The 12,904-nt window shown below is 36.1% G+C and overlaps 1 protein-coding gene across 4 annotated transcripts in view; it reads left to right on the forward strand.

Annotated features, from left to right (window-relative positions):
* The window catches only part of LOC133842193 (uncharacterized), a 56,002-nt gene that overhangs the window by 12,616 nt on the left and 30,482 nt on the right, over nucleotides 1–12,904 (forward strand). The window contains exons 1-2 of one of the 4 annotated variants that reach the window (XM_062275196.1): nucleotides 2,554–2,721; nucleotides 2,809–2,887. The exons of 1 other annotated variant lie outside the window; for it this stretch is intronic. Coding sequence is in view for 1 of the 3 variants with exons in the window: in XM_062275194.1 (XP_062131178.1) it covers nucleotides 251–375 (125 nt within the window). In the remaining 2 variants the exon portion in view is untranslated. Of the gene's footprint in view, nucleotides 1–250; nucleotides 410–2,553; nucleotides 2,722–2,808; nucleotides 2,888–12,904 lie in introns of those variants that run through there. 2 more of the 4 variants (XM_062275194.1, XM_062275195.1) reach the window with 2 other exon arrangements.

Raw genomic sequence — 12,904 nt, forward strand, 5'->3', positions numbered from 1 at the left:
ACTTATTTTATTCATAAATCTTTGGCATTGTACTTGTTACGTTTATTCCATGGTTCATGCACTTCACACAATCAAAAAAATATATATATCTATATGTTTATTTACGTCTATCGAATTGATGGTATTTCGTTTTTAATGGCCTTTTTCTCTGTATTTGTCTTTGTATATTTTTATAAATAACAATCGACACGAAACGAACGACTTAATTAAAATTTGATAAATGAATCCCAAAAAAATATCAATACTGCAGATGAAGAGCCGGAGGTGGAGATACTAATACCACATCACCATCATCATCATGGCAGCAAGAAAATCCGTCGAAATCCGTTGAAAAACTTGGATCTCGATTTTAAATTCGATGTTAATTCGTTTTAGCCAGCACCACCAAATACGACAATAATAACAACAACAGTAACAGTAACAACATCAACTGGTGTGTGTGCGTGTGTTTTGAATAGCAGGACATTTTGTTATTGTTGTTATTGTGTTATGCTAATTGTGGTTGCATCCACAAAATATATACAATGACAACAAACAAACAAAGTTTCGCTAGCAATCAATATAACACGTGGGCTGAAAAGTCCCGGGCCTTACACATAGATTGTGCTAGTTTTATTGCAGTCACCTTTTTTTCAGTTAATACAATCCTTCAGAAGACAGCTGCTAAAATTTCATGATATTCTATTCATTAGTTTGTAAGTTATTGAGCCAAAAGTGACACTACTTTTTCTATTTTCGCAACAATGGATTAAATGCAATTTCGTCTTCTAATCTTACAATGCTTCTTGATGGGAAAAAAATACCGTTCAAGCAAAGCTTTGGCTTGAAAAGTGTTATGGGGACTCCTCTCTATCAGAAACAACAATTAAACGTTGGTTTGCTGACTTTAAACGTGGTCGTAGAGACACCGATGATGCAGAACCCAGTGGACGTCCAAATGGGGAGGTCACACCAGAAAATATAAAAAAAATCCACAAAATCGTTTTGAATGATCGAAAATTAAATTTGAGTCAGTTAGCTAACATCGTAAAGATATCAAAAAAACATGTTGGCTTAATATTGCATGAGCATTTGACTATAAGAAAACCTCTTCAAAATGGCTGCCGCGTTTGCTCACTTTTGACCAACAACCAGAATGTGTTCATGATTCAATGACAGTGACAAAACTACAGGAATTGAACTTCGAATTGCTCCCACATCCACTAATTCGCCAGATTAGGCTCCCAGAGACTTCTGGAGGTTAACAGTCCTGGAAAAATGCTCGCCGATAAAAAATTTCGCACGATTGAAGAGATTATCACTGAAATTGAAGCCTATTTTGAGGCAAAGAATAAATCGTTCTAAAAAAATTTATATTGAAATGTTATAGCGGCTCTGGAATGATTGCGATGCTCTTGATAAAGATTAAGTTGATGAGAAACGCCAATTTTGATCCAAAAAAAGCAAGTTTTCTTTGTCAGGCCCGGGACTTTTCAGCCCATGTGTTATATGTATATAGTAACGGTCTAGAGAGCACGATGTTCTTTTCCTTGTGTGTGTCTGTTGTGTTAGTATCGCTAAATTAGTTAAATCGACTAAGTAAGTGTTGTTAAGTGTTAAGCAGTGCAGTGTTAAACCGTTGAGAAGTAGTTCTTCAACACTGTTGCGACTAACTTTGCACGTTTTTTTTCCCATATCTAACGTTTTTATTACTAATAACGAATACTAAAATTAAGTCTAAATAAAAATCATTTTAAATCTTTAATTGGCATGTTTCTCTAAATACGTTTCTAATTACTAAAACAAATCTAACTCTGGATTAAACCAAAACAAATAATAATAGCTGGCAACGCCAATGCAAAGCTCAACAGAGCTTTTTGAAACTAAAGCTCTCTCTCTATTTTCTAACTTTTCTTGTTCGTTACTAACAGCAAATATATTTGTTATACTCTCTTTTTAAATATCCTTATATACATAATGTTTCGAACTGTTGTTGTTTCTGTGTTCAAATGTGTGTGCTTTCAGTTATAAATAGTTTTTGTTTGTAATGCTAGAAGATCACAATATTTATTATTATTTTTCTTCTTTATTTGCAGGTAAATATTGGCAACATAAAAATCTAAATTTGTGCTTATTTCGAGTAATAAATAACAGGTATTTTTAGTTTAAGAATATACCACCTTTAAATACTGGGAATATTTGGCAGTGCAACTGTTCCCATTATTTCAGAACTTTCACATAAAGCTTTCGGTAACTTTATATTGCACAATCTGAGTGACATTGCGGATGGTTAGGAATTCGCTCCAAGGTGAACATTTCCACTCATTTCACGTTCCCCTCTCTCTCTCTTTCTCACACACAACGTTGCTTGCCGAGTTAGACCTACTTTTGAAGTGGAGGCCAGCCAACAAGGGGTGTGCCGTGTTCCATTCCCGTTTCGTTCCCCACATTAACAGTAACAGTGGCCACAAACATCGCTCGTCGTCTAACCAACAACATTCGGGTTGGCTCACGAATGTCCCAACAGAGCTAACAGATATGCTTTTTAACCAAACCCGTGAAACAAACGAGGCCAGTTTCACAAATCAAGCGAGGCGTTCGGTTCGATAGGTTCAGTTCAGAGCTTAAAAGCGAAAGTGCGCGCGACACAAGTATAAATTTTGAAATTCAAAAAGTGTGTAGCATTCTTTTGTGCTGAGACTCAACTTCAACTCGACTCCAAGTACGAGACACTTGGACAAGGTACGAGCTTTAATTAAATTTCCTGATTTATAGCTTAGCCTAAGGTCGACGGTTTTTTTTTTTCATCTGCTGCTCGGCTGTAAAAAGGTTACTTTCAGCTCAGCTGCGTTTGCCTTGCGTTACGTTGCGGTTCGGTTCTGTTTGTTTATCAGTTTACGAGCTGCAGGTATGTGGCCACAACATAAAAATACAAAATTCCATTAAAATGTACATAGTAACATATCCAAAGATATTTCTTGTATTCCCTTATACCTTCTCTCTTATTTTTTTTTATTAAATTCTGTGCCCAGTTGAAGCATCCTATCTAGTATGTCCTGGCTTGGGCTTCTCTGACGCACAAGTCTGCTTTAGCGTGCCCATGAATAAATAAAACCACTGTGTGTACTTCATCTCCTCTTGTAAACTTTGCCCCTTCTTTTTTTACATGAAAATAACATAAACTAGGGATGGGATGCCACTATTTTTTTATTCAGGGCTTTTCAATTGCTGCTCGATTCGTAGTTTGTTGGGACTATGGCTTTAGTTTGGTTTCCGCTTAACGCTCTTTATCACCGCCATTTGCATCTTATCAGTCTGAAAAGTGGCGGCCATTTGATTTTATTTCATTTTGGTGTATCGCAGCCTATCGATATACGAAGGCAATTAAAACTTCTACTTTTTTGTGACTACATCCGGGACACATATATTTATTCTGTGACCCATTTTAGTGTACCATTTTTTCAGGCAATCAATTTTTATGTTGCCCTTTTAATGATTGAGTGTTGACATTATTATAGATTTTCCTTTTTTTGTCGCTCTGTTGTTCAGAAGATTTCATGATTTAATTTGAACCCTTTGCTAAAGAATGATGAAGCGCGTAGTTTAATTAAGTGGCGTTAAAATGGACTTCAGGCTTTTAGCCTTGCCATCAAGCAGGGAAAGGCGAAACGGAAAGGGAAAGGGCTGGTTGACTGTGTAAACAAAAAAGGATTCGTTTGCTTGCTTAAGTCGGAAAGGTCGGAAGTGTGGAGGAAACTTTCAGTAAATTGGGTTGTCTTAATCTCTACTTAAAACAAATTCTGCGTGGGATGAACATTTTGGCATTTCATATTGTGTTTTTTTAATATTTCAAAATAAAAATGTCAACTTTATTTGAAACGCAAAAACTTTGCGGAAGGGACATTGTGACCTTGTTTAAAATATTCCTAAAATATTTACTTTAAAGAGCAATGCTTTTCAGATAAGTTTAGTCTGCAATTCTCTTAAGTAGATTATAGTTTTATAGATGATAAGATTTGAATAACTATTCTGGCTTGAATTTATACTTGTATAAATCACAACAATAAATAACAACAGTGAAGCTAATAGTTTGGCATTCTGGTCTAAAAATAGTGCAAGCTATAGTATCTTATGTTTATTATTTATGTTCTTTTGTATTTCATATTTTATGACTTTAATTCATTTGCAAAAATCAATATCTTGAAAGATATTCATGCATCTTAGTGACAAATAGAGAGAAATGCTAAAAATTCTTTACCTCTATTATATAGTCGATAGATATAGAAAAATTACCCGGATATCTCTTCCTTTGCTTGTAACGCACACTTTGACGTTGAAAATGTAAAAAGAACAATTATCACATTACTCACAAGTAAACCGCCTAATGAAATTGTCATCTAAAGCACATTTTAACTTTCTCGCTTGTTGCGAGTAATTTATCACACTTAAAGATGCGTTCAAGATTATGTTATCTATGTGTCTTATATATTGTTGAAGTAAGAATATGTATCCAAACATTCTTTGTCACAAAGTTTTGTGTGGCTTCAGATATGCTTTATAAAATTTGCATATTTTGTTTGAAAAGTTATCTGTTGTATGGCAACGTTTAAGATGGCTCAAATACTTTTCACCTACCTCACGACACAACAATTTTCCATCGGCAGCTAAAATTCATCAACCATTTTCAACGCTCACTGAAATATTTGCTCTCTACTCCCTCTTTTCTCGCTGAGCGGAAAAAAATACCAAAAACGACAAAGTAAAAATTAAATATTCAATTTCAGCCGCTGGCAGCTAGGACACCGAAAATATTTGTTACAAAATGTTAAAGTTTTTGGTGGAGCCACCCTCACCTCTATATATACACCTTTCCCTCCCTCCGGCTCTCTCCAACACACCAGCTGCCGCAAAGTGCAAACAAATAAGCAACATGCAACGGATGTTGGATGGAACCAAACGGAACTGAGAACTCTGGGAATGACACATGACCTCCAACATTTTGTTATTTCTTTTTCACCACTCGCTCACTTTTTTATTCCTCCGTTGAAATATTTTTATGACTTGCTTTACGTGCCCGCGACTCAAAGCAAATATGCCAACACACACAAGGCCCGTCGGCCCCAAGTTGAGCCAAAGCCCATTGATGGGAACACCGAACACTGAACAGCGATGCCTTTGGCTTTGCCAATCAATCATTGCCAACTACAATTTAGCGCATAATTTACAGATGAAACTGTGTATAAAAAAATGTGTGCGATAAGAGAAACTTTTATGAGTTGTGCACAAAATGTAAATCAAATTTAAAAATTAAATAAATAAATACGCAAAAATGATGGATGGGATGCCGATGGAAAGCGCATAAAAGAAATTGGGTGAAACATAAACAAAAACTAAAAATGGAAAGAACTTTTCAGTAATTCCTTCATAAATCGGATTTTTTCGACAGATGCCAATCGAAATGCAGAAAAGAAATTCTCAAGTTTTTCAACTAATCCCGACAACACTAAACGAACTTTATGCTCAGCACGTGGCAAGAACATCTCCCCATTACTTTTGATACCGCCCACTACAACAGAAAACTCCTGTTTCTGTTTTCTCTACTGTTCCCATGTTGGAGGCGTTGCATTTGCGGTCAGCCAAAAATGTTTATAGTCTTTCCATGAAATTGCCTTTGTTACTGCGTGAGATTTTCTCCGAATTTGTTGTTGCTACTACAGCAACTTTCACCTTTTAATGTGCGCGCTAAGTGAGTACTTAAAAGGCCGTTAAGCATCTCCTTAGGTATGTGCTAATATACTCATGTGTCAGCCACAGCGATTGGCCCTCGCAACGATGAAAGCTTGTTATCATTTAAATGGCAAACAAGCGAAAGTTCAATAAAAGAAAATTGCATGCCAATAATATTTATTCGGATGCCCTCTTACGGTTGATAATGGTTTTTATAAAATCAGAAAACTTGTAAGCCCTTTGGGACTCGTATCTTTATTTTTCTTTACACTTAAAATAATTGAATAATAAGTAAACATATAATTTGAGATATTTCTCTGATATATATCTATGCAAACATCAATTATAATATTTAGTAATCTATATAGTTTTCTATTCCGTATTAATATTTACGCAGATTTGTATTTAGTATTATATTTAGTATTATTATTATATTCAGCCTTATATTTAGTATTATATTAAATTTTTAGATTTTTTTTATGTATTGTGTGTTTCTATTTCTTAACATTTTATAATTTGTTGTGTTATATTTGGCATTCTATTCTGTATTATATTTAGTATTTTATTATATTTTCTATTGTATTCAGTAAAATATTTAATATTATATTTGGTATTGTGTTCAGATTTATATTTAGAATGATTTTCAGTATTATGTTTTACTATTTCCTAACCTCAATATAAAATAACTAATTAAATAAATATTTTCGATATTCAGAACACCTAATAAATGCCCCTCAATATTTTGTATATCTGCTTGTTGAAGTCAACTGTGAAGAATAAATAAATTTATATTTATATTTAGTATTACATTCAGTATTATGTTTTCAGTAGTAAATGATATTCAGCATTATATTTAGTTTTTTTAGTATTATCCTTTTGTATTTCCTAACTTTATATAATCAATACGAAAAACTAATTAAATTAATATTTTCGATATTCACAACTTTTAATAAATACCCCTCAATATTTTACTTCTTATGTTTGTTAAAGTCAACTGTGAAGAATAAATAAATAATTCCATGAAAATACATAACATAACATAAATAATTTGCTTTGAAATTGTTCTTGGAAATTTGAAGTGACTTAACTTTCTTAACCCATGTTTTGTGTTGTTCTGTCATTTGACAAAAGTATTTTCTAAACCCTTTCTTATAACTTTTAAGCCTGAACTTATAAAATGCCAAGTCTATATATAGGCTTCACTTTATTTCAAGGGTATTGACAATTTGGCATTTCGAGAATAGTTTGTTTTGCTGTTTTCATTCAATTCCGAAGAGGACAACCACGCAACAACTGTGTTTACATAAGAAACTCGAGTGCGCTCTCTCGCTCTCTCATCCTTCATCTCTCTGTGCAGCATCCATAAAGTTGCTAACTGCCTCTGACTTATCTTGCCACATGACTGCTCAATATATAAATATAAATATATTCGTCGATGATACTTGCAAAAAGCCCTTGTCAAAGTTCTGTTAGCCCTGCAGCTGTACACGACTTTAATTTGTTATAATCCCAGGGCTTGGTCGACGCGACACGAAGCGAAGGGGAGGGAATGATGGCACAATGCTGGCGGAAAGTCACAGTCGAAGCCAAGGCATTTTAAATATGTCATACAAAAATACACACCCACACACATACACACACTCACACATTGGAGGATTCATATGGAGTTATCAATTCCACAAAGGAAATCATTCAGGCACAAAAAGCGAAGCACAGAACGAAACCATTGTCCTGGCACTGTCCTGACAGTATTTCATATTGTGCATATGCAAACATACACGTAAGTTTGTCTGTGTATGTCAGTGTGTGTGTGTGTGGGTGTGTGTGTGGTTGTTTATACAAATGTCAAACGACAGGGAAGCCTTTAGTTTGGCCAACGCACACCCAACGCCCAAACAAAAGCACTCACAAAAGACTGACAACAAATTGGCTACGTGTCTGCTTCGATCAATGATTCTAACTGAAACCCAGACCTGAGTCTGACAGTGACTTTTGCTGCGTATTCGTTTTGATATAATTCAATTTCGTATACACAATGCCAGCCAGCAATGTGTATATAAATTGGGGCCAGAGGAAATATATAGCATACTTATGCACGGGTTGTCTAACATATGAATGCTCGCTGCGCTGGTGGGGGGTGAGGGGTGAGTGGTTTATCAAATAAACGAAAATGCCACAGCAAAGCTCAGTCAAATTATGTTACAAATTGTCAAACCCTAATGCCTGACAGATGTTGCCATAACCAACAATCTCGTAGTTGGCCAATTTTTTACGCTCACACAAACACAACTTGTAGCCATAATTAATGGCAAAGCAAACAGTTGCGTTTTGGTTCTGCAACGTGCAGGCAATCAGCGCGTAAAATTGCTAAACTTCGGATGCAAACAGTTACATAGTAACAGCCTCGCTTGTGGTCACGTCCCAGTAATACACACATCGCGCATACGCCCCGTGTCTAACAACAACAACAACAACAACAGCATGTTGAGGCCATCGCCATCAGTTCTGACTGCCTTTGGCCTGTTGGCATAGGTGTGTTTGACTTTGCATATCTAACGGTTAGCTGCCAGCCAGCGCCACTTACATGCATTTAAGTGCATGGCTGCGGCTTTTGAGAGCCATTCCATCTCGCTACTCGTAACTCGTACTCGTTCTCATTCTCGTTGTCGTACTTGGCCTTGTCTCGGTGACTCGCGGTTGCCATAAAAGTGCCAAAGCAAGTTGACTGTTTACTGGGGCGTAAGCTAAGCAAACTCACTGAAAGGCTGCCGAAGTGCTCAGAGTGCATTAGAGGTACCACGATTTGAAGGCCATTCCAGCCAAGTGTCTTGCAAACTGAACAATAGATGCGAGAGTTTTGGATTTGCTTGAAAAATTGATTGTCAAAGTACAGTCGAAAGTGCTCGAGTAAATAAAACAACAATAAATAGTCCTCTAATATTTATTTAATTATTTCAACATTGCACAGCAAATATTCCAGTGAAATATCTCGTATTAAATAAGCTTAACAGTTCAGTGTGCATTTTTAATTAGATCAGTAATTATAAATTATAATCAAATGATAGTTCACCCAACCATTTGTAAACATTCCACGACTCGCATTATATAAATAATTTACTGGCTATTGTTTATATAAAGTCATGTGGAAAATGTTACATTACGAGTACAATAAACAAACACCAAAATAAACAATAGCGAACATTGCGACACTTTAAAGTAAATTCAATCGATAAGTTATGCACGACAACATGAGAAACTAAAAGCATTTTATTTGAAATTTTAACCCACATTTTTAACATACATATCATGATATAATTACACAAATATATATACATATACATATTGTGTTCTTGTGCTGTTTAAATATCGTTCAATTTACTGAAGAAATTCATTCGTTAATTTTTGATCAGTAAATTCGTTGGATTCGTTAATTTTTAGTCCCCAGCATTATTCGTTGTTCAAATTTGTTGTTTGTTTTCAATATTAGATCGTTTTTTTACGATCTTCTTTCGAAACTTTAAGTATGTATCATGCAGTAGACAGTTAAAATGCTCAGATTAAATTAATACGACCCTTAAATTAACATACCCTTTAATTTACTAAATGCTAATAATACTTAGTGTTAAGAAAAGGCTTGAAAAAGAGGAAGCCTAAAGAACATAAATTTGGTTAAGGCAAGGTTCGAGCAAGAAAGCTATACAGGCTAAACGTGATTGTTCTCGAAAGAGTCAGTAAAATAGAAGAAGAGAAACGAAATAAAAATTATTAATTTTTGAAGATTATAATAACCATTGCTCTCCCACTACTTGCTCTCCTATAATTTGTATAGAATATGTTTTATCATTCAGTTTCATGTTTATATTTTTACCTAAAATTTGTAGTGCCCAAAATAAATGTACATAATTTATTTAAACCCAATGATAACGTGTAGTGATGATAAATGTTGTAATATCAGTTGGCATATCTAAAAGATTGTGACAGACAGCAAAAGAAAAAACTAATCAAAAATTTCAAAAAATTAACAACTGGTCCCAAACTAAAGATTAACCTGATCAGCACGATCAACTGAAGAAAAAGAAAAATTAACAAATTCCAATAACTGAACAAAAAAGAACGATAATAGACTTATTCTGTTATATTACTCGTTAAGCACACTGAGCTTGCTTTGTTTCGTGACACGAAGCATAAAATAAAAAGCGTGTTACGCTTATTCGTGTTTAGCAAACGAAAGCATGAAAACACGAAATAAGTCGACTTAACATGGCTATCACGATAAGAAGAACGCAATGTGCCAGCAGCATTTAATTTTTCTCATTTGCAATATTTGAAAAATTCACATGTTTAGCGTTTGCTATTTTGTGGTTCGTGTTTGGATCGTGTTATGTCGTGGGAATTTTGAAAACAATTTGGCACACGCTCAGTTCATGATTTGCAATCTGCTTTAATAGTCAAATCTCAGGCAAGCAATGGCGAGAAGAGAATCACAATTATGTGTATGTATTTCGAAGGCAATCTGTTTATTGACTTCGATTTAGTGTGCTTGGCTGGGCCATTAATAAAGGAACAAATGTCGATGTGGCAGTCCAGCTGTTTGCTGTCCTAAGTGCCGGACAATTCAATGCCACACTTTTGACACAGGACTCAAGGCTCAGGACGTAGGACGCTGTGGCGACGACGGTCATTTATCTATGCTACGACAGCGTATTCAATTAAATATTGAAGCACGAGGCTAATAAATTACCGAAATGCCTACAAGCACGAACGAAGCAAAGTGAGAGAGAAAGCGTTTCTTCCAACTCCAAGCTCATAAATATGACCCACATTCGGCAGGAAATCGTGTAAATCTACAAATTACCTTAATATTTAATAACAATGGACTGGGCAGAGCAACACGAACAACACAACGGACTCGGACTCAGACTCGAAGCAACAACCAAAGCACGAAAACTTTTAACGAGCCGTAATCGAGGTGCCCAAGATTTATGCGTCCCGTTGACAAGCTCTGGCCAAATGGATGACGCAGGTGCTCTGCTCTGGCCACTTTTTAGAGTAGAGTGGGGGTAGAAAGTACTCCATTTACCTGTCTGGCGGGGGAAACGAACCCCTTTTGGTGAAGCAAATCATAATTCATTTGTGGCGACTGATAAAAGGCAAAACAACAATGGAGGCCTAAATGTAATTTCCTTACCTGAGTTCCCCATTGTTTGGCTGGCATTGTAAATGCCGTCAGTCCGTCCATCCGTCCATCCGTCGTTGATTCACTGTCAATAAAATCAAATTTATTTCTGTTACGGATTTTCGGTCATTACTCGAACGCTAAATGGGATTCATATTAGACAGGCAAATGGCTTGCGGAGTCGTGAGTTTTGATATTTCAGCCGCCGACGCAGTGAGCCAGGAAATTGAAAACGAAATATTTGAATTGTATCAGATGATGATGAATTCGGTTTTTTGTTGTTGTTGTTTTTTATATTTATTTTTATTTTCCGATACTACAATGCGCATCTTAATGATGTGGATAAGCATTCAGCTGAAGATAATAGAAAGCGAAGGATGTTTTTATATTGAGAATCTAGCGATGAGTTTGTTCAGTTGGCAGCTCATCAAATTTTATTGAAGCCATATTTAAATTTTATACACTTCCCTCACACACTGCGTACTTCAACTTCATGCGATACTTTGCGCTCGTCGCTTTGCGTAAAATGAACTGACTGCATCAGAAGCAACAGGAAGCAATAATAACAATGCCGTCGACAACAGGGCAACTTTAATGCAATATATATTGGCAAAGTTCAAAGTATGCTAAAGTCGGAAGCAGAAGTAAAAGCTCCTTGCTCTTTGCCCCCTTGCCGTAGGCCAACAACACAACAACTGGCAGCTGACAGGCAGCAACCTTGTTATAGTCGCCGCACCAACTGTGCCTTGAGCTAGATACATTGAACTAAGCGACGAACAGTACTCTGTTCTTAGATACCCTAAATAGCCCTGTGGTTGCGAAAAGTATTTGCATATTTGATTGTAAAGTAGCATCGCCTCTTGGCCACTCTGTAGCACAACAGGGTATTAGAGGAGGAGACGTGAGACGGAGAGCCAAAACATCACATTGCATATTATGCGATACTACTTGCATTGCCCATCATCAGTTCGTCCATCAAACGAGGCGTCAATGAGTCAGTCAGTCAGTCATTCAAGCATGTATTTCCTTCCTTTCTGCGCTGCAGCGCAGAATTTCCGTTTCAATGCACTCTGATTGAAAGTCTTACGTGCTTATGTGGCCCTTGTCGGCGTGTGTCGCACCAAAGGACCTCATGCCACAGATACAGCTATAGCTATAGCTCCTCGTCCTGCTCTTCCGCTATCGCTTTCCCGCATTGCCCGAATCTCCGACTGTGTCGTTTGCAATTTTAATGTGCAGTGACGTAGATGCAAGTGCTGATAATGCCAAACGGCCCCATTTCGATAAGGCGGCAATTCAAATAAACTCTTTGCGAAATATAGCACAAGCCGAACAATGAATACGCTTTCAACTCAATCAAAAAGTAATTACAATAATTGTCATTTGATCCAATTACACAGTAAAATTAGAACGATTTGAAATGAAGATTTCAATATAAACTGATAATACAAAACATCATAGATTGAGTTTGTATTTTTACATTTATAATTCAAATTTCAGTCTTGAATAAAAACACAACCCGCTACTCACATATTCACGCTTAAAAGAGAAAAGAAAAAAGTGTGACCATATATGTGTTTAAATTTGGGATTTTCATGTGGCTTTTTGGTAATGTATTAACGATGACCCATCGATTAAATTAGAGATCTGCTATCGTAGGATATATTTAACTGATTCACATGAATGAATGGAACTTTTCCCAATCCCATTGATTCCAATCTTCACAATAGAATTGCTGTTCCATGGCCTCTTCAATAAGAGACAATGTAGACAATGCCCCCACTGTCTCCATCTCAATCTCGATTATCCTTTGTGCTGTCCTGCTTAAACGACAAGTGTCTAATTAAATTGAGCTCTTAAGGCGTTCTAATTTTTACGTATCGCAAAAACTAAACTAAATCTCATTGGTTGCAGTTTCGATGTGGCGAGCAAATTGCTTTCACTTTAATTGGATTTGAATTGTCGCCTCTGTCGCGTTGTTTTCCAGGGTCACGCACCCACACCTGACTGTGGCTGTGACTA

Source organism: Drosophila sulfurigaster, chromosome 3 (assembly GCF_023558435.1).
Source record: "Drosophila sulfurigaster albostrigata strain 15112-1811.04 chromosome 3, ASM2355843v2, whole genome shotgun sequence".
NCBI lineage: Eukaryota > Metazoa > Arthropoda > Insecta > Diptera > Drosophilidae > Drosophila > Drosophila sulfurigaster.